The following is a 21985-nucleotide window of genomic DNA, read 5'->3' as shown; positions in this document are numbered from 1 at the left end:
GCAAACCACACTAATACAAATTAAATTACACTTGGGCAAGTTTGGGATACTTTGGGGCATTTGCACCATGCAATAGTCAAAATATTGAGAAATACATGAATATAGACTTATTCTTAAAAAACTCCAGCAATGTACAACAACCCTTCACAGACAGACATGGTTACTGTAAATTATATGAGGTGGTAGATCAAAGAGCAATCAACATCCTTTTCCATACACCGGTCATGTTGTGAAACAACATGAGGAAGACGTTATATAGCTAATGAAGGGTCTGTTTTTCTTTTTGTGAATAATGAAGGGTCTGTTTCCATCCCCTTCTTGTAGCAATTAATAACTAGACATATGTACCATCTATATATATACAGACACACTATCATACCAATGCTCTCAGTCGTTCAGAAACACTTGAAACATCTATGCCAATTCTTGAGCTGAAGGCCTGCACAAGATAGATAGAGGAAATTAATGATGCAATTAATTGACCCATGTGAATTTCGTGGAAAAGTAGATAAAAAATTGGTTCAATATTTAGATGGAAAGAAGTCCTTCAGCATGCAATGAAAATCAATTTTCGGTCAATGTAGATTAAATTTAATACGTAAGTTCTAGCGGGTGGAGAGGGAGGAAGAGAAAAGAAAGATATTAAAATTTGTACGGCACATGTTTTATCTAATGTCATTCTCAAACTTCTTGGCTAGCTTTCCCCAATTTTGGTAGTTTCTACATAGAGAGGAATCATCGATTCCACATTTTTCACATATGTGTACATGCATCACTTTCATCTTCCCTTTGCGCCTTACACTTGTATATATACCATAATATACTTCAGTACTTTTTTGACTGCTCATTCAGTATAATATGCACACTAGAAGAAAACGTAAACCCCTTCAGTAAGTATGGGCACATAAACTAAAAATTTATGGTCAAGATGAATACTTGGACTCATGTGTGCAACCTGGGAGTGTATGGTGTAGAATATTTTGTGGCCAGCAATGGAGTGATTGGCATTGACGACCTCGGCACCTTCTTCCTCCAGGATGGTGATCACCTCATGGAGAATGATCGGCCTCTCTGTGCTGCATACCAGCACCACATCCAAGCTCGTATCATCACGTTGCCGCACCTCCACCACCGGTGCCGATGCCTCCCAATATTTCTCTCGTTTTGGTGACCCCGCACCGCCACTCGTGGTAGGGGTGGTGGTGGGCGTTGAAGCGCCACTAGCCCCTCTTGCGGCAGCCATTGCTTTCGCTGAGCTCCTCCTATGATGCAACTCGTCGACCTTCTCCTTGAGCTTCTTGATGTATGACACAGCCTCATCTAGGCTGCCTAGCTGGGTCATTGTATCCTATATACACATTTAAGGCGCAGCAGTGTTATAAAAAATATAAGAAATTATAAAAAATATCGTAGGATGTTAGTTTTTGTTAAGATAAGCCATCTTGTTTTTATAATTGAAGAGCTATATTTTCCCAGATCTATGCATCGTAGATGCACATAATCACACATGATAAATCTTTCGAGTATGAAGATTATATTATCAAATCATCTCCTGTAAAACTAACAGCGGATTTTCTTTAGACTTTTTGTTTCTATTTGATAGAGAGTTTGATTAGCTAACTATTTATTTGTGCCACCCAAATGTCTTCACATACCTACAAGGCATTCTTTCTTATCAGTTAAGATTCACTTACTGTGTGATATTTTCATCCTGTGTACATCGTTTGTTAAAAAAACAACATTTCGTCCTTAGTTGGATATTAGTCCAGGAGTTAATTCTTCTATTTCTCAAAAATCTCACTTCATACTATCCACATCGAAGTTGTACTTGGTACATGATGTTTTATCCTATTTCTAGCTGTCCAGTCCGGCTCATCCCTGAGTTCCATTTGTCTCACCCTGATAGTAATTTCAAACAGAGGGATATATGCCTACTCTTGGTAATTTGAAATCTTCTCGGATTTTTTTGCAAGATATGAGTTATGTACTACATTGATTTATTGTTAGCTTGGCCTTTCATACATGACACTAGCTTGTTATTTCTAGGAACTTGGGGCTGTATATTCAAAATATGCCCGAAATATGAAATAGAGGCAAGGCTTAATGATACCCATGTTTCAATGCTCGTATATATGTACACCTGGACGTGAGGTCAAAATAAGCATGATTCAACCAGTAGCTAATCTCATCAACAAACAAAAAAGGAATTATGGCTTACAAAATAATTAATAGGTTGCACGTACCTACGTCACTATTTATGAGGAAAGCAACACATGCCAACAAAACTAAATGCCCGGCCGAGGCCGTACGTAGACCTCAATTGCTCCGGCCCGTTGATTACGATATTTCATGTGATTGGAAGGACTATACTTAATTAGTAGTATTGGATACTGGTGGATAATGAATTAATCAGTGACAATATGAAATGCTAGTATACTCTGTTGACTAATTAGCAGTTGCCACTAAAAGAATTCAGAACAATTAAACGTGCTCATCTTCTTCCTTTTTCTGGGCCAGATCGATTAGCACGCCTGGAGAGAAGCAGCTAACTAAGTATCACATTATTCAGTAAAACAGGGAAACAAATTAAGAACATATGGAGTACTGATTCGTGGTCTTACAGGGTTGGAGAAGTGTTCTTTTGGGATGAGGGAGGCGAGCTTGGCGCAGAGCGCCTTCATGTGCTGCCTCCTCTCCCTCTCCGCCTCCTTCCTCTCCACCACCCTCGCCGCAGTCGTGCCGCCGCTCGTCCTGCCCCTCTTCCGGCCAGTCGCCTCATGCGCCTGCACCTCCATCTCGAACACTCACGCACAAGGAGTCGCGGATCTGCTAGCTGCTGGCCGGTATGGTGGTCTAGGTCGAAATGCAACCAGGCTGCTAGCTAGGTGGAGTGGGTGTTTTGTTTTTCATGGAGCAAGCAGAGGTAGGAGATGAAGAATTTCAAAGGAATAAGAGGTAGTAGGAGGAGTGGAATGGCGTGGCTTAAATGGGAGGCGCTCGTATGGGTGGTGTGAGTACGGATAAGGGCCGGCCGGATCGATGTGGAAAATATGCTACTGGTAGCTACATATATATGGACACCGCAGCACACGAACAGTGTAGAGTATTAGAATATGTACATATGAAGTATGTGGTTGCACTGGTGAGTACACATGCATGCGAGAGGGAGCACCAGAATATCCACGATTTTTTATTTTTTATTTTTGTGGACGTACTTCAACACCCTTTATATCGAAAAAGGGGTGGTACTTTGATTCACGACCAAACTTAATTTTCCATGGACCAAATCTGTGATGAAGTATATTTGGTTGGGCAAGGTTTCCTTGCTGAAAGCTTGGTCCCTTTTGTCATTGAACCGAAAAAGGTGGAGGAAATAGGCCTGGGCATGGGCCCAACGGCCCAGCCGAAAGCCCAAAATAGCACTACTTTTAAATGTATAATACTCCCCATTAAATATGTACTATGTGAGTGTCAATTAATTTAGATCGGAGAAAGTAGCCTATCAGAACTCTAAAATTGTAGCCTACTCTCACCCGGCAGAAGTTTCCACCCTGCAACGTTGCTTCTCACCCATATCTTTGCACCAATGTCCCCCTGCGTGCCCGGCTGCCATAGAGTGCCGGATTTGACAAGCCTGAACGTAGATGCTCTCAGGCAGGGACTATGAATGGAGACATAAGAGCATCTACAACCGGAGGGCTCAAACCATTTCTTATACGCCCACGAACGCGCCCGGTCAGTGATCGGGCAGGAGAGAGAAGGAAAAACATGACCCAACCAAACCCCTCATATCATCCCTATACGCCCGGACTGTCCGCGAACCCTCATATCCATCTCAAATATGAGGAGGATATGAGGGCTCGCGGACGCGCCCGGGCATTCTGCCGCGTAGGACGCGGCCCCACCCGGACCATTTTTTCTTTTTCTTTATTCATTCATTCATTTATCTTTCTTCATCTTCATCAATCACGTGCAAGTGACCGGATATATGAGAAGAAAAATAAAAAAGTGAACGGATAAATAGGGGCTTAAAATAAACACGCTCGGTCACTGACTGGACGCGTCCGCTAGCATTTAAGGGGTCATATTTGTTATGTCCGGCTGTATGCTCTAAGCTATTAGGTGGTTGTAAGTAATGATGCGTAGGACGTGGTTACCGGACATGCAGTTAAGCCCGACCCTTGCCGGCCGGCGCCCTGACACTGCATTCATTCAGTGTGGATGGCAGCGGGAAAATTTGTGCAAGCAAGACTGGTCCATAGTACTACAAGCGTTGGTTGATTGATTCGTTGTTTTTTGACGGAAACAGCTGCGTATTTTTATTGATTTTGATTGGTTCGTTGTTGGCCGAAGAAAATGAAACGATGAAAGGGAGAATGCATGCGTCACGCCGGTGACGCGAGAGAGGCTGACGTACGTATGAGTGAACCCTGAGGTTGATCAGCTGCCTTTACTTGTTTCTGGCGATCGACAAGAAGATCCAGGTGTCTCTCTGTGTGCGCAGATCGATCGAGCTTGATGGATGCATGCTGCATGACGCACGTATGGAAGGGGCTTTTTTCCTTCTCTCCGTGTCTGTCTTCAGTTCACGTAGGAAACATTTTCCTTTCCTGCTTGCGGTAGCCTCTCCATCCATTAAAGCTCCCGCGACATGTACGTACGTATATATGTACGGCATACAAGTTAAATGGTTAAACAACAAGCTAATCACGTTAATAACTGTGCACTTTACTTTCTTGTGTGAATAAAGATCAGATTAACTACTACTAAAGTTCACCGGAAGTACAAACATCCCAAACCTAATAAAAATTACATCAACATTTCGAGACCACCGAGTGACCACTACTGCCGCAGAACGAGCCACCAATGCACGGATGTTGCGGCTCCTTTACCGGAGCCGGCTTGACTTTGTCGATGTCATCTGGGCCACGTGCGTCAAAGGACCAGCACCCTGGAGCTGCAATTATCGCCGTTCAACCCTTGTATAGATCGGAAGCACCTGACATCAAATCTCACCACTTCACAAGAAACCCTAACATCATCGCCCCAAGTAGATGAGGGAATCTACGTCGGAGCTCCGTCGACTACACCTAGACAGACGAACTCAAGGAGGATCAAAGCCTGAAAGACAAACACAAACAAGAAGTGCCGCCATCCGTCTGAGCGCCGCACCTACGAGGACTAAAAATGCTACTCTGAACTACTAGCTGGAGCAAAGGCATCGGGATTGCCCTCTCCTCCACTGATCACCAAAACGGCAGGCGGAGGGGAGGGCGAATTAATCCTTGGGATCGCCAGTGAAACCTAGAGAGTAGAGTTTGCCCTAGCTTCCTAGGGCTAGCCGGTTAGGGTAGGAAAACAAGAGGAAGTCTACATCGAAATATACTTTGAAAAATGGAAACAACTGTCGACTTTACTTGACCAAGCTTAATATACCAAATTCATTTAGTACTTTAAGTTTAATTAGCAACCATGGAAGGAGATGACTGCATAACAGGAAGATAGGGGAAATGGATAACGCGCATAGTAGGGGAACAAAGGGGAGGTGCAGAGGCGCCGCCAGAGAACGATGAGGGTGCTGCACGCAAGGTCTTCAACGTGCAGCCAAACTCGCGAGAAAGAACGGGAAAGGAGAAAGACACAAGAGGATTGAGACACTAGTAGAAAACGGGGCTTTGGTCCAGGCCTGAAAAGCCCATTAATCCCGGTTCACTCACGAACCGGGACCCATGGGGGCATCAGTCCCGGTTCGTGAGGCCAGGGCGCCGGCCGGGCCTCTTGGGCCATTGGTCCCGGTTCCAGACACGAACCGGGACCAATGGGTCTCGCTCCTGGCCTTTAGTCCCGGTTCCACCCACAAACCGGGACCAAATGGAAGCCTATATATCCCCCTACCCGCGAGCAGAGCAGTGCACTGCTCTGATTTTTTGGCCGGCCGTGGGAGAGCTTTGTGGTGCTCTAGCTCACCTCCTATGCACATGAGGTGTTCGACAAAATGCCCGAGCCACACTTAAGCTTTCTCCTCTTGAAGCTCCTTGTCCAAACTCCATTTTCCTCAAGATTTGTCTAGGTTTGGCGGTCCGTCATGTCCCGTCCCCGTCCTCAGCGCCGTCGATCGCCCGCGCCGATCTCGTCACCGGCACCACCGTGGTTAGCCTCTTCTTCTTATCTTCTTTCTAAAAAAAGTTCTTACTTGTATGATTTTTAGATACATACTTGTGTAATTTTCTTACTTTTATTATTGTTTGTTATTATATAGTGCGATGGTTTTGGTATCCACCTCCGTCGTCCCTCGTCCTGTCTATGATTCGGATGTGGTATATATTATCTTTTATAACTAAATTAACCCTCCAAAACCCCTAACCCCCCCCCCCCTTAAAAAAACAAAAAACCCATCTCCTACCAGCTGCTGACGCGTGGATGCCTTTTGGTCCCGGTTGATGTTACCAATCGGGACTAAAGGTCCTCCTACCTGTGCACCCCGCAGCGGCCACGTAGAGCCCCTTCTGTCCCGGTTCGTAAGCGAACCTGGACTAAAGGTTTTGGGCTTTAGTCCCGACCCTTTAGTCTCGGTTCCAGAACCGGGACAAATGGGCCTCTGGAACCGGAACAAATGGGCCGTTTTCTACTAGTGAGAGTAAAGGTATCTATGATGATCCTTCGTCGGGGCTTATCTAATATCCAAGGTTGGTTTTCAAGGCTCTCCCAAATTGAATACCACCTTGGATATATCTACTATGTGAGACATGTCCCTCTTTTGGCGTGCCTAAGATCTTTTACGGTGACGGGCCTTACTTTTCTTCATGCCTCGCAAGCCCTACTTTTCTGAGAGGTGTGTTCCTCCACTAAACATTACGAGATAGGGCGCCGAGGAAACTCGCCATAAATAGCCTATGCGAACTTTGTTAACTCATATCCAACGCCATGTCTGATGTAGCCTTTTATGTTGTTCTATATAAACTTCTTGTAGTGGTGTCGTTGTCTATAAATAATTTAGTAACATCTATTGTGGCATAAAGATGTCAGTTGGGCCGGGTTACATCGGGTCGATCATTATCGAACCACTATACCATACCCGTGAACATGCTCATCACCCGCCCACGACCCTACCCATGGGTCTGGAGGTGAATTGGTTGGGTTTTACATATTTAATTTATTTCACATCAGTATAAGAGTATACATAATACACATGAAAGTTGATGCATATAAATGACAAAGATAAATGTAATATTTTAATTTCAAGTGACCAGGGACACAAGATGCAAATTTTGTCCAGGTTACTCAATCGAACATCCCAAATGTAAAATAACGATGTGTATATTTATTATTAATAGTGGTGTGTGTTGGTTATTAACTTATAAATGTCCCCTTCCCTATAACTTAGTTCTTACTCATATAAGAATTTTTAAACACTCTACGGTTGACACATATATAAATCAAACACACGCTATCAATCTCATACAATGACTGATTACCTAACTTATATGTGGTAATTTTGGTGTTGGCAAATTCGTAGCTTCACTGATTATTGGTCAGTTAATCTGAAAACATAAATAATTAGTAGGAACATACTTAATATGTATATATGTTTCCCCACACGCCATACGACTGCCGTCCACATTAGGGCACTAGTCCTGTCCTTGGAAAAATGTGCAATAAATGAATGGTTCATCACATATCCATGGAATGCCTCATCCATGCATACGCATGGCTCCAAAGAAAGAAGATAAAATCGTTCTATTCTTGTGTAGATGCTAGCAAGTGGCCGGATGACAACGGATGGACGGACACATATCGTGCAGACATGTGTACACAATCTCTAGCTAGGGCCTTGTCTCTCACGTACGAATCCAGCCACAGAGACAGGCGCCCAGCGGATAGATGTGCACATGCATGCAGTCCATATCATTATTAGGCAGGCAGGATTTTTATACTTTTCGCAAAAGCACAAAAGCCAGGCACAGCTGTGCAAACGGACACAACGCTAGCGTATACACTGTGCACCTAGTGGGGCCCATGCTCAAAATCAAATTATGTGTAGTGTGGTCCGGTTGGCTGCATATTTGTGTTCAAATGATGATTAAGGTGTTTCAGCAACGGAAACAAATATATAGACAGAGACAGTTACAAGGACTGTACATAATCATGAGAGTGGCAATTTGGCTTGTCTATACATTTTTATTGACAATGTTTTGATTTTTATGCTACCTCAAGAAAACACCGACCCTAGGTAGGGATGGCCAAGGTAGTCGTATCAGCATTGAATTTGCTCCACATGCACGCTTAAATTAGTCAAGTCTCTCTATTTTCCTTTGTGTAAATACACTCCTAGTCAAGTCAAGTCTGAAATGTCACCCGACATCTCCATTTATCTTCTTCAGGTAGACATTCAGTTGTGAACACAAACAGACTTGCAAAGTCATGATTGCTCCATGTCTGTGCTCAATTAATTAGTTCATACGGTACGTTTTTTTTTTTTTTTTGCTCCATGTGTGTGCTCCATTAGATAAAAGCAACTATAGCATAGTAATATCTGCAGTCATAATAATACAAATGAAGTGTGTTATATATGTATTTGGAGGCTTGCCAGACGACACACAAACTCAAAGTCACCATTTCCCAGCCTCCATTTTTTTCTTCGTTCAAACACTTCGATTGCTTTCAAATTTAAGTGTTTGGCACATCAAGCACACATGCACATAATTTTTAACATGTTGCATGAACAAAACATTTGATCAATCGGTGTGTGCATTGTCCCCTCTTCCGGGGTCCGGTCCATGGACATGTGAGTGTGATGCACGACGTTGGCTGGCCTAAACTGTCCGGACAGCATTGTCCAGACATTTGCAGGCGATTTGGCATGGCCTTCGTGTTGCCCTAACCACGCAAGGGCCCCTACTAAATGGAGACATTTCAGCTGATTATTGTCCAATCATTTGACCCATTTTTTTTGCCACAGGTCAAAAGATATTTTCTTGCCATGTGGCGCTGACCCTGCAAAAAAAATTTTGATCGCGTGAACGCAAGGTTTCTTCCACCGCCATGGATTAGATTGGGTTAAAGTTTTGGAAGACTTTTGAAAAGTGTGAATTTTGTGAAGTCTTGGCCAGGTTAAAAATATTAGGTAGGGGGCTCATACGGTTTAAAATACAATCTTGTACTAAATCAGTGATACTTATTTTGGGATGGAGGTAGTATAAGCTATCGGGTTATACAGTGGATGCTATTTACTTAAATCGGGGAAATTCTATGGAAATTTTCAAGTAACCTTTTCATAAAATGCCCTTCTAATAAAAATAAACAGATAATAAAAAAATACCCAAGCAGAACAAGTGTATGATTTAATTTTTTGGTTGTTTTGTAAACGTAAAATAATACGTATTAAATTCTTGATGAAACATAAGGGTGTACATTATGCATGTATCATACCCCAACATAAAGTAAAGCAAATTATCATCTTTTCATCAGTGGCGGTTCTTGTCCTGATGGTCCTATGAGGTCTTAGCACTACGACTTCCCAACTATCTATTACAACAAGGTTTGCCCGCCTCCGATGAGGAAGGGGCAATGACGGCGGCACGCCTTCGGCTCGCTCTAGTTCGTGCAGTCGTTGCTAGGTGGTCTACAGACATGGATGTATTTTTTACTTTTAGTGTTCTTTGTACTACCTTGACAGTTGACGAGTAGATTGAAAGTTTCCTTGCAAGAAAATTATCATTTTGTAAACAAAATATATACATCCAGGAAAAAATCACAGCTGGCTGCCGGGCCCCACAGACAGCTAGCACAAAAGCTATAGGGCCTTGCTCGTTTAGGCATCTTTATCTTTTTCCTTGGATTCCATGTGTAAGCCATGTGGATGTGGAAGCCGACATTGGTACAGCTCCATCATTAATCACCTTTGTCTTCTTAGGTATGTAGACTTGAGTGGTGAACGCAGCCATGTAAAGTCCAAGTCTTCGAGTTCCATGTATTCAGCTAATTAGTTCATACTGGAGAATCATCCATTTGTGTGTACACTGTTGCCTGATGTTTGCATTTGATATGAAAAGCCACATGCATGTCTCTGCTCGTACGTACCAATGCGCGCTGCATGGTTTTTTCTTTTCTTCATTTGAAACTCCCATATGCTCGGCTTTTCAGTTAATTGCCTTCACAAATCACAGTCATTCACTTGACCCATCGATCAGAGAAGCAGAGGGCACGCATGCAGGCTACCACAGAGAGCAGGTTGACGCAGTGCACCCCATGCATGGCCGCAACACATGTGTACGTACAACACGCACAGTTGATCATCATCTTCTCGTTACTTCCATCTTCTCGTTGGCAGCTGGTGTAGGGAGTGTGGAGGCCACCACCTATATTGCCATTTGCCAAATACTGCCCTTCAGCCAGTGAAGCAAAGCATTGTACATATGTCCCTACAATGCAGACAGGCAATTCCGCAGAGCATTGTACATATGCCCTACCATTTGACTCATTTTTTCATTCACAGGTAAAATGGTAACTTCTTTTCCTTTCTACCAAGCAGAATTTGCCAATACTCCCTCCGTCCGAAAAAGCTTGTCCCAAACTTGTCCCTCAAATGAATATATCTAGCACTAACTTGATGCTAGATACATCCATTTGAAGGACAAACTTTTTCGGACGGAGGGAGTACCCCTCAAGGCTGGCTTAAATATTAGTCCCACAATCTGCAGACATAGCCAAGTTCAACACTGGAGAGGCCACCGTTTGCTCAAACAGTGCTGTTGAATTTGTTAAAGTTCTCAAGCAGAGACATTCTTGGCCCACGTGCTTCTGAAAAACGGCCAATTTAATTTAGATTTACTCCCTCCTTTTCGGTTTACAGGGCTTATCTCAACTTGTTTGTTTTTTTCAATTTAATGGGGTCGTCTTCATCTCTTTTTTAGTTAAATCTTTTCATCCAAGAATTTAAAAGGAACACACCAATGCATGTAATGTTCCAACTCATCTAGTGGCCAAGCATGCATGCACTGCAATTAATTTCAATTAATGCATGAGTTTAATTGGGGTAGTTTTGTAAAGTACGTGATACACTCCTTCACTCACAAAATGCCTTGGTTGATGAGATTTCAGATTTGAGCCATATAAACCGGAAAGGAGGGAGTATCAATTATCACGTGCATATATTATCTAATGTAACATTCCATTGTTCAACTGACATGTCGCTACGTGTGTATGTGCGCCATTTTATACACAGATGGGTTGACTTGCTACATATCGATCTACTTGCATTCACACTACTACACTGAAATTGACATGCATATGAGTTGTCGATTCACAATATTTCAGCACATTACAGTATAGCTAGTAGCAATTAATTGAAGATGGAGCAATGTGTCATGGCTTTCGTGTGACGGAAGTTGGCGAGAGCGACGTTAGTATAGCTAGTTGTAATGACATATTTATTGTCGAAGACACTAAAAAAATAACACAACAAAATTTAAACACTGACTTTAAACAAATACTGGAGCTTCATGGTTGACACAAGTAAGTTATAAGAAACCAAAGTGGATGCAATTTTTAAGGAAGTGGTGATTCTCAAAAGTGCCGATTAGCTAGCAACCAATCATTTTCACTTGCTTTTTCTTCTTTTTTGAGAAACGTGATTTTCGATTGCTAAATTTAAAAAATGAACAAACAGACGTGTTCCTTCCTGGTGAGCTTTCGGCCCACCACATCAGGCTCTCCCCAATCACCCACTCTCTTGATGTCGAGGAAGAAAGTGAAGTATTGAAGGGGTCCAGAACCAAAAGCCATCACATAATAGTATTCAGCACGTTTACATGCATGGATGCAGTAACATCTGCCTCTCACTTTCATCCATCCCTTTCTCTAATATTTGCTCGGTCTTAGCGTATATTATACTCCTTTATTTGATACTTTAGTCAACATATTTTCTGACATACTCTTTTGTTTGATACTTTAGTCAACATATATTTGTTTGACATGACGCCCACATGGCCACATCTTGTATTTTCTTCTGTTTTGCCAAAGTTTGCTTTCGCCAATGGATACTAATTAACATAACTGTCAATGTCTGAATGTCAAGGTCTGGATGTTGTGGGAACAAAGTTCATTCCCCTAAATAATGAATTTCTTCTTACCCTATATACTGTTATAGCTATCTGGAAAAAAACAACGTCTGCATGGTATACTCTTTTGCTCCCGGATGTGTGATGATTAAATGAAGCAAATAATTAAGCAGCCTGTACCAGTAGAAAGTAAATTACATTCGAGCAAGTTGGTGATATTTTTGGGCATCTGCACCATGTAATCACATAGCCAGAATATCGAGCAATACATGCCTATAAACTTATTCTAAAAATACTCCAGCAACATACAACAAGACATGACATCCCAAAAGTCGGTGATAAATCGCAGAACAGTCAACATCACTTTCCATACATTGATCATGTTGTGAAAACAACATGAAGAAGATGTTATGTAGCTACTGAAGGGTGTTTACATCCCGTTCTTCTAGCAACTAATAACTAGACATATGTACCATATGCGGGATTTTTTCTTTATATATAGTTATGGGATATATATTTTACACAAATCAGTTTACTATCATACCAATGCTCTCAGTCGTTCAGAAACACTTGAAACATCTATGCCAATTCTCGAGCTGAAAGCCTGCACAAGATAGAGAGAGGAAATTGATTGATGCAACTAATTAACCCATGCTAATTTAATGGAAAAGGTAGATAATAAATTGGATTTATATTTAGATGGAAAGAAGTTCTTTAATCGTGCAAGTAAAGACATTTTCCAGTCACGGTAGATTAAATTTACGACATAAATTCTAGCGGATGGAGATGGAGGAAGACAAAAAGAAAGGAATTAAAAAAATTGTGGCACATGTGTATATCTAAGGTCATTTTCAAACTCTTTATCTAGCTTTCCCCAATTTTATATCTTTCTACATAGAGAGGAATCTACGGTTCCATATTTTTCATGTATGTATACATGCATCACTTCCATGTTCCCTCATGTGTCTTTCACTTGTATATATACCATTAGTTTACTTCAATATGTGTAGGTAGACTAGAAACAAATGTAAACCCCTCCAATAGATATGGACACAACAAGTAAATAGTTATGGTCAAAATGAATACTCGGACCCGTGTGTGCCTTATATTTTACAACATGGGTTTGTATTTTCTTGTGCAGATGTGAAAGGCTATACATATGTATGTACATACCCGGGAGTGTATGGTGTAGAAGATTTTGTGGCCAGCAACGGAGTGATTGGCATTGACGACCTCGGCGCCTTCTTCCTCGAGGATGGTGATCACCTGGTGGAGCATGATCGGCCTCTCTGTGCTGCATACCAGCACCACATCCATGCTCGTATCATCGTGTTGACGCACCTCCACCACCGGCGCCGATGCCTCCCAATGTTTCTCTCCTTCTGGTGACCCCGCCCCACCACTCGTGGTAGGGGTGGTGGTGGGCGTTGAGGCGCCACTAGCCCCTCTTGCGGCAGCCATTGCTTGTGCAGAGTTCCTCCTATGTTGCAGCTCGTCCACCCTCTCTTTGAGCTTCTTGATGTATGACGCAGCCACATCCAGGCTGCCTAGCTGGGTCATCGTATCCTATATACACATTTAAATTCCAACATTGTTAGAAAAATACGAGAAAAAATATAAAATATATCAAGGATGTTAATTTGTTTTGCAAAGATAAGTCTCTTATTGTGATAATGGAAGAGCTATATTTCCTGGATCTATGCATCCTGAATATGCACATGACCACACATAATAATCTTCTGAGTTTGAAAATATTACCAAATCATCTCTTGTAAAACTAACAGTGGATTATCTTCATACTTTTTCTTTAGGTTTACTTTCCCTCTGTCCCATATTAGTTGTCGCTGAAATGGATGTATCTCGGCGTATTTCAATGCTAGATACAGCTGTTTCACCGACAACTAATATGGGACGGGGCGAGTATTATTAATAGGTAAGAAATATTTGTGTGAAGAGCCGCATAAGACCCCGTACGTCCAATGGAGGCACAGAATTAATAAAGCATTATATGTATTCTCTTATATATTTGTGGATATCCGAATTCCGTGCTCAGTTTTTGAGAGATGAACAAAATGATTCTCGCAAGCTTGGAACAAAAGAAATTACGCATTTCAAACATCACACTATCTTGGATATTTCCTGGGAACTTTGGGCTGTATATTCAGAGTATGCCAGAAATATATATCGAGGTGAATTAGAAATTTCTATGTTTCAGTATTACTACTATTTTGTACACCTGGGCGTGAGGTCCATAGCATGATTGTACCAGTCGGCTAGCTTTGGTTGTCCATCTCAACGGGAAAAAGAATTAATGTTTAAAAAATAGAACTCAACTGATTACGATATATTTCATGTGATGAGAAGGACTATACGTAATTACTATAGGATCTACTGGATACTGAATTGGCTAGAGTGAAATAAATGTCCATATATACACACAACAAACCCTCATGACTGAAAGATTTCAGAATAACTAAACGTGTTCATCTTGTTCCTTTTTCTGGGCCAGAGAAGAAGCTAACAAAGTGTCCCATTATTCAGCTAAAAGGGTAACAAATTGTCCAGCATATGGAGTACTGTTTGTGGTCTTACAGGGTTGGAGAAGTATTCTTTTGGGATGAGGGAGGTGAGCTTGGCGCAGAGCGCCTTCATGTGCTGCCTCCTCTCCCTCTCTGCCTCCTTCCTCTCCACTACCCTCGTCGCCGTCGTGCCGCCGCTCGTCCTGCTCCTCTTCCCGCCCCCAGCTGCCTTCACCTGCATCTCCATCTCGACCGATGGTCAAAATGCAACCAGAATGATGGAGGGGGAGATGGGTGAGGAGGAGGAGTGAGGGTTTATGAATACAAGAAGGCAGCTGCTAGCTAGCTGTAGTGAGTGTTTTGTTTTTCATGGAGCAGCCAGATGGAGGTAGGAGATGAAGAATTCCAAAGGATGATACGTAGTAGGAGGACTGGAGTGGTGTGGCTTAAATGGGAGGCGGACGGGACAGATGGGTGCTGTGTGTGCGCGCCCGCGGATAAGGGAAGGGCAGGCCAGGATGTGGAAAATATGCCTAAGTAGCTAGATATATGTGTGGACACCGCAAACGAACACTCTCTTTTTGCATGCAGCTCCTAGGAAAACACCTTCCTCGTTCCTGAAGACCACGCCCACTGCCCCTTTCTCCCCTATCTTCATGCTCGCCCCGTCAACATTCGCCTTGACCCATCCTGCTTCCGGGGTGTTCCACCGCTGCGATCGAACCACAGCAGGAACTTTGCTCTCCTTACCATGGACTGTCTGCCATTCCTCCATGAGCCTTCGCACCATTGCTGCTATATCTGCCGCCTCTTCTATCTTCTTTCCATCTCGCGTATTATTCCGAGCCATCCATAAGGCGTATAGGCTCTGCACCATGATCGCTCTCTCATCTTCTGTCGCTTCCGCAAACCAGCTCAGAAGCCAGTGAGCTAATGCACTCTGAGAGTAGATCGACTCCGGCGGGATCGCCAACGGCACTCCCAGTTCCGAGTACATGATTTTCCAGAACTTTGCGGAATGAGGGCATCTCCAAAAACGGTGCAAGTTCGTTTCCTCTCTTCCACAGGCCACACAAAATACTCCTGGTTTAATCCTTCTTCGATGAAGTTCCGATCCTACAGCAAGCCCATTCCGTAAAAGCCTCCATGTATGAACCTTGACTCTGCCCGGAGCCACCGTGTCCCATAAGTTCATCCAGGCTCTATGGTTCACCACCGATGAAGATGAGCCCGGCGAGCCCCTTCTAGCCCTCTTCTTCTCCATACATAGATGGTAAGCCGACCGGACTGTAAAGACACCGTTCTTCGTATAGTTCCACGCAAGATAGTTTTGTACCATCGGCCCTCCCACTGGTATTTGTATTATCTCGGAAGCTTCTCCTGGCGGGAACATATTTTGCACCTTTACTTGATCCCAACCAGTGCTGGACTCATTAAGTAAGTGCATTACCTTCGTCATCCCCGGAACGAAAACCTGGCCCAGTGGCTTCAGGCTTCCTTTGCGAGGGATCCAATTGTCATGGTGAATACCAACTTGGGAGCCATCACCAATGCGCCACACCAGCCCCTCCAAAAGAAGATCTCGGCCATGCAATATGCTTCTAAACGTGAAGGAGCCCCCACCGGGGCAAGTTGCATTACGAATGGATCCTGCCGAATAATACCTCGCCTTAAGCACCCTTGCACATAAAGAGTTAGGCTCCTGCAACAGTCTCCAAGCTTGTTTAGCCAACAAAGCTTGATTAAACGCTCCTGGGTCCCTAAACCCCAATCCTCCTTCACGTTTTCCGGTGCACATTTTGTCCCAGGCAATCCAATGTACTCTTTTTTCACCATTTGCTTCTCCCCACCAGAAGTTTGAAGATATAGAAGACAGGTTCCCGCACATTTTCTTTGTGAGTTGAAAACAGCTCATAGTGAAAGTAGGAGTAGATTGCAGCCCCGATTTAATAAGCACCTCCCTAGCCATCTTAGATAGTCCTTGGCCCTTCCAACCTGAAACTTTCCCCTTTGCACTCTCCTTGACGTACTTAAAAGTCCCATCTTTTGATTTTCCCACCACTGTTGGAAGACCCAGATACCTCTCACTTAGAGCTTCTGAAGAAATACCGATCGCTTGTTTGAGCACTGCTTTATCCCCATCTTCAGAGCCCTTCCCAAAAAAAATGGCAGATTTCTCCAAGTTAACTCTTTGTCCCGAGGCCTCCTCATAATCCTGCAAAATGGCCCGCAAGCATAGAAATCATCTTGAGACCCTTCCAGGAAGACAATACTATCATCAGCAAAAAGAAGGTGAGTAACCGTGGGGCCAGTGCTCCCAAACGATACACCCTTAATCTTCCTCTCCTCTTGGGCATGCTTTATCAACCCTGAAAAACCTTCAACACAAAATAAAAACAGATATGGTGACAGTGGATCACCCTGTCTAAGGCCTCTTGACGGAACAAAACTGCTAGAAAAACCCCCATTTAGCTTCACTGTAAATCTCGCAGTCCTCACACATCTCATGATCATCTCCCTCAAGTGAGCGGAGAAACCATATTTTTCCATTACTTGATCTAAGAAGATCCACTCCACCCTGTCGTACGCCTTCATCAAGTCTAGTTTTGTTGCACACAAGGGTTTCCTTCTCTTCCGCTTCCTGATAGCGTGAACACACTCATATGCCACCAAAACATTGTCCGTAATTAATCTCCTTGGCACAAAAGCACTCTGCTCCTCTGCTATCATCAATGGTAACACCACTTTTAGTCTGTTTGCCAATACCTTAGACGCAATCTTGTATAGAACATTGCAGAGGCTAATTGGTCTAAATTGAGTGAGCTTATCTGGTGAACAGACTTTGGGTATCATCACAATCACGGTGTCGTTAAAACCCTTCGGCATCATCTTCCCCTCAAGAAAATCTCTTATGGCCAGACACACATCGTTCTTGACCAACGACCAGTGACGTTGGTAGAACATTGCCGGGAAACCATCAGGCCCCGGGGCCTTGGTCGGCCCCATTTGAAACAGTGCTCTCTCAATCTCCTCATCCGCAACCGGGGCTGACAAACTCATGTTCATCTCTTCAGTGACCATCATATGAATATGCTGTAAAATCTTCTCACTATACCTTGAACCCTCCGACATGAACAACTGGGCGTAGAAGGCTGCGGCCATCTCCCTCATGCCATCATCATCAGTACATTTAGTCCCATCATCTCTACACATCCCCTTGACTGTATTCTTCCGCTTTCTGTGCGATGCTCGGTTCTGGAAGTACTGCGTGTTTTGGTCACCATACTGTAACCAGTCCACCCGTGACCGTTGTTTATAATAAATCTCTTCTCTTTCGTACAGATCGCGTAGCTGGTCCTCTAAGTCCTTAATCTCCTGTCCGTAACCCGTTCGGATCGCCCTTTCTTTTGCATCTTTCAGCCACTTGAGATGACTGATCTGTTTTTTTATAGATCCAAATACCTCCCTGCTCCAAGTCTGCATTGCTTTCGCCATGAGTGCGAGTTGTTTACATGCCGCATCCATCCCCGGCTGCCACTCATTGGTTGCATGTGCTTTTTCCCATGCACTGGTCACCATCGCTTCGTAATCAGCATGTCTTGTCCAGGCCGCCTCATACATGAAAGGACGCGGCCGGCGTGACGTGTTAACGGCCAGTGCCGACGCAACACGGACAAGCAATGCTTGATGATCCGACTCCTCAGTCAGAATGTGCTGCACCTCTGTCTCCGGGGACAACTGCATGAAGGAGGTAGAGCACGTTGCCCTGTCAAGACGAACCTGTATATTTTCCCCTCCTTCCCTCTTGTTATCCCATGTGAATGGGTACCCTGAGAAGCCAATATCCGCAAGTCCACAATCAGCTAAACAGTCTCTAAACTCATCCATCTGTCGGATGCATCTAGCCTTGCCTCCAATTTGTTCTTTCTGCACCATTGCCTCGTTATAATCTCCCACACATATCCACGGAAGATCATCTTGTTTCCTCAAATACCTCAAAGCTTCCCAAGTTTTATTCCTCATTTCCACACATGGCTCCCCATAGATTCCAGTGAACCTATAGATCCACCCATCCATCTCCATTTGACAGTCTATATTGTATTGACACCAAGGTCTGACTATCACCTTCACATGATCTCTCCACCACAGCGCCAAACCTCCACTCTTACCTGCACAGCTCACCGCCACACCTTGCAAAAATCCAAGGCTCCATTTGAGTCTTCCCATCGCGTTTGCACTCTTCTTTGTCTCTAATAAAAACACCACCGCTGGGTTGTAAGACCGTACCAGGTCTCTCAGTTCGCCTACCGTCGAGTCCAACCCCAGTCATCGACAGTTCCAGGCCAAAACATTCATTGTGCCCGGCGGCCCTGTCCTGCAGGGTCCGCCGATGTAGCCGTGGGTTCCTCAATGCGATCAAACACAGTCGAGGTTTTCTGTCTCGTGTCACGTACAAAGGTATCATTTCCTTCATGTCTTCCACCATCTCCTTTCGCCACCCAATATTGCCTTGGCCTCCTCTTCCTCTCTCTCAGCCCTTCCTGTCTCGGGCTTCCGGGAGAGTGCTGTCTTGCCCTAAATTCTGGTCTAGGCTTGCGCACATAGTACCCCTGCCTCCTCTCTCTCCCATTGAAGTTGCTTGACGATCCCACCTCATGGTTCTCCCATCTCCCATACTGCCTGTAGTTGCTCCTTAACTCTACCTGCTTCTCCTGCTGCCTCTCTCTCAACTTTGACCGCAGCTCTCTCTCCCTCTTCTATTCTAAATCATCTCTCAAGTCTCTTTCTTTTCTGGTCTCCTCACCTTGCACCTGCTCCTGACGACCGCTGCCTTCTTCCCCATCCCCCTTTCCATCCCCGCCAGTGCGGGAAACAGCTGGGGTAGCGAACTCATTATGTAGGTTGCGCTTTGTGGGAATATCCCGAACAGTTCCTGATCTTCTGCTTCCCCTTTCCCCTTCGCTACTCCTTGCACTTCCAAAGCTCTTGAAGCTCCCCGAGACTCCACCAACCGAGCTCTCCTTGTGTCCCAACGATCGCCCCGGGAACGCACGAAGCCATTCTCCCCATTGTTGGTCTGGATCCACAGACGGGACACATCCCCCTTCACCATGAACGAGCCTTCTGCAATCAAAGCAAAAATGCGGTATTTTCTCATATTTGAAATCAAACCAAGTCTTCTCCACATCATCTTCATCTTTCTTCAAGTAAAACCCCCTAACCAGCGGCTCCAAGACTGGTAGTTTAACTCTAAACCTCAACTCCGCCCCCTTCGCAAAACCATCCTTCTCTACATCCACCTTCACACTCTTGCCCAGCCAATTCCCAAGCCCCTCTCCAAATGCTTTAGATCGCTTATTTAGCGGTAAATCCTCAACTCTGACCCAGACATCCACAGCATCAAAAATCATCTCTGATGGTCTCGTGCTTCCATCATAATCTTTTAGCACTAAAACATTAAAGTCAAACTGCCATGGGCCATTATTCCACGCGTGTCTCCAATCTCCCTCACTACCGAAATTCACCAAGAACAGATTCCTTCCTATGATCTTGAATTGTGCCTCTCTATGCAGTCCCCACGCCCTTGCCATGGATTTTTCCATAGAACTCTTGTTGATTGGCCTTGGTGTATATGCTTTCCCGATCGCCGCCCACCTTGCCGGTCTAGCCTGATCCTGATCTGAGTCCTTGAAGACAAAGCCCTTCGCCTCCTTCTCCGTCAACACCAGCCCTCCCATCCGAGCCGTCAAGCCTGGGGACACGGAGGCGTTCCTGCTCTGGCCGCCCAGTGGCGTCCTCACCGCATCTTCAGTGTCCTCCCTTTGTTTCGACGACCTTGGAGTAGCAGCTAGGTTTTGTGCTTTCTTCCCCGCCGCCGCTTTCCCAGACGTATCTGCCTGGTTCCTCCTCATCTCCGCACCATCCATCTTCCTCCCCTCCATGTCAGCTGACCGGAGAGAGAAACCGTACTCCGGCACCAGCCCGCTCGAAGACGCCGTCGCCTCCTCCCGGGCCGCCGCAATCCTCAGCACCACCGACTGCAAAACCCTAACCCTAGCTATCGAGCCGATCGCCTCGCGAACGCCTCAATCGCCTCTCCGTGTTTTACGCCCGAGGTGGACCCGCATTCCCCCGCGCACTTGCATATTGTGAAACGAACACTCTAGAGTATTAAAATATATCGACACATGCATGCGAGACAGGGAGCACCAAGAAATATCCACGGGTAATATCATTTTTTTTAGGAAATATCGACGGGTACTTTGATTCACAACCAAAACTTAATTTACGTACCACCGCACCAAATCTGTGGTGAATTATATTTGGTTGGGCAAGGTTTCCTTTGTGGTAGCTGGGTCCCACTTGTCATAGATTCAAAAAAATGTGGTTCTAAGGGCAACAACAGCAAATTGGCCTTGGCATGGGCCTAATGGCTCGAACCCAAAGCCCGATAGACAGGCCGGAAGCTTGAAATGTCCTCGAATATAGTTTTTAAAAATAAATGTAGTTATCATGATGTATTTATGCACATATATACCCCACAACAATACTTTTTAAATATAAAATAAGTCTTAAAATACATTTTTAAGGGAATGTCTTAAAATACATAATAGTGCATTTTTGTGGCCGGGCTAGGGTTGGGCCCGGATCGTCAGGATAGGGCTTATCAGAGCCCAGCCCAACAAATTCCTAGGTCTGGCAGCAAAGGCCCCTTCATATATAGGTCCTCGGAACGTTTTTTGGTGGTTGGAGCAACAAAAACAAACAGCTCTAGTTGGTGGCGTCCATCTGGCCATCCCGGGTGACGTTGCAATGCCGGTGCCTACCGCAGTTCCTCTACGCCCCTCCTCGACCCCGCCTCCCGCATCATCGCCACTCGACGCCTCCCCATCCCGAGCCCGCATCACCGCCTCCCCATCCTCGACGCAGCGTGTCACCGACTTGGGCAACAATGAGACAAGGGGGACGGCACAAGTGGCGGAGCAAGAGAGGAAGGAGAGGAAAACATAATAAAAATAAAATGTTGCCGCTGTGCTGTTGTTGTTTACCAGTGGTGAGTAATGATGGGCTGGGCCGTGCTGAATGGACATGCAACTAAGCTCCATCTCCATGTTGGCCGCATTAATTCAGTGAGTGCGAGCAAAGCAAGACTAGCATGTCTGCTCCTGTGGATTGATTATTTGTTGACGGAAGAAAAAGAAACGACCAAGGAGAGCTCAGCTCATCGATCACATGCATGCGTCACCACGGTGACGGGAGCAAGGCTGACGGACGTACGCATGCATGAAGATTGATGGATCGGCTGCCTTGGATTTGCTTCTGGCGACCACAGAATTGTGGCAGCCAGGTCTCTCTCCTGTGTCTGTCTAGATCGGTCGATCGAGCTTGATATGATGCATGACGTGG

The 21985-nt window shown here is 44.6% G+C and overlaps 2 protein-coding genes across 3 annotated transcripts; both read right to left on the bottom strand.

The window, feature by feature from the left end:
- Positions 1 to 162: 162 nt before the first annotated feature.
- LOC109776589 (transcription factor bHLH168) lies at positions 163 to 3043 on the bottom strand. Of its 2 annotated transcripts, XM_020335253.4 has the most exons (3): positions 2622 to 3043; positions 956 to 1348; positions 163 to 439 (listed from the first exon to the last, which is right to left on the bottom strand). In XM_020335253.4, exons 1-3 carry the CDS (start codon positions 2793 to 2795, stop codon positions 374 to 376), a joined length of 633 nt encoding a protein of 210 aa, XP_020190842.1. In that variant the 5' UTR covers positions 2796 to 3043; the 3' UTR covers positions 163 to 373. The 2 variants fall into 2 exon arrangements, with proteins under 2 accessions (XP_020190842.1, XP_040259061.1); XM_040403127.3 differs by lacking the exon at positions 163 to 439 and having other exon boundaries at positions 757 to 1348; positions 2622 to 3028.
- A 7127-nt stretch (positions 3044 to 10170) lies between these two features.
- LOC109776583 (transcription factor bHLH168-like) lies at positions 10171 to 16971 on the bottom strand. The gene is made up of 5 exons (XM_073509735.1): positions 14652 to 16971; positions 13233 to 13625; positions 12604 to 12663; positions 12240 to 12288; positions 10171 to 10421 (listed from the first exon to the last, which is right to left on the bottom strand). Exons 1-5 carry the CDS (start codon positions 14823 to 14825, stop codon positions 10171 to 10173), a joined length of 927 nt encoding a protein of 308 aa, XP_073365836.1. The 5' UTR covers positions 14826 to 16971.
- Positions 16972 to 21985: the final 5014 nt, after the last annotated feature.

This window comes from Aegilops tauschii, chromosome 3 (assembly GCF_002575655.3).
Source record: "Aegilops tauschii subsp. strangulata cultivar AL8/78 chromosome 3, Aet v6.0, whole genome shotgun sequence".
NCBI lineage: Eukaryota > Viridiplantae > Streptophyta > Magnoliopsida > Poales > Poaceae > Aegilops > Aegilops tauschii.
This window is presented reverse-complemented; position numbering and strand designations above follow the sequence as displayed.

Bases quoted from the DNA above. Each gene is read 5' to 3' on its own strand.
- LOC109776589 (XM_040403127.3), bottom strand. From the start codon at position 2,795: ATGGAGGTGCAGGCGCATGAGGCGACTGGCCGGAAGAGGGGCAGGACG. The intron at 1,349-2,621 runs GTAAGACCACGA...ATGTGTATATAG, and splicing joins AAGAACACTTCTCCAACCCT to GATACAATGACCCAGCTAGG.
- LOC109776583 (XM_073509735.1), bottom strand. From the start codon at position 14,825: ATGGAGATGCAGGTGAAGGCAGCTGGGGGCGGGAAGAGGAGCAGGACG. The intron at 12,664-13,232 runs GTATGTACATAC...TATCTTGTGCAG, and splicing joins TCTACACCATACACTCCCGG to GCTTTCAGCTCGAGAATTGG. The intron at 10,422-12,239 runs GTACAGGCTGCT...TCTGCATTGTAG, and splicing joins ATGTAATTTACTTTCTACTG to GGACATATGTACAATGCTTT.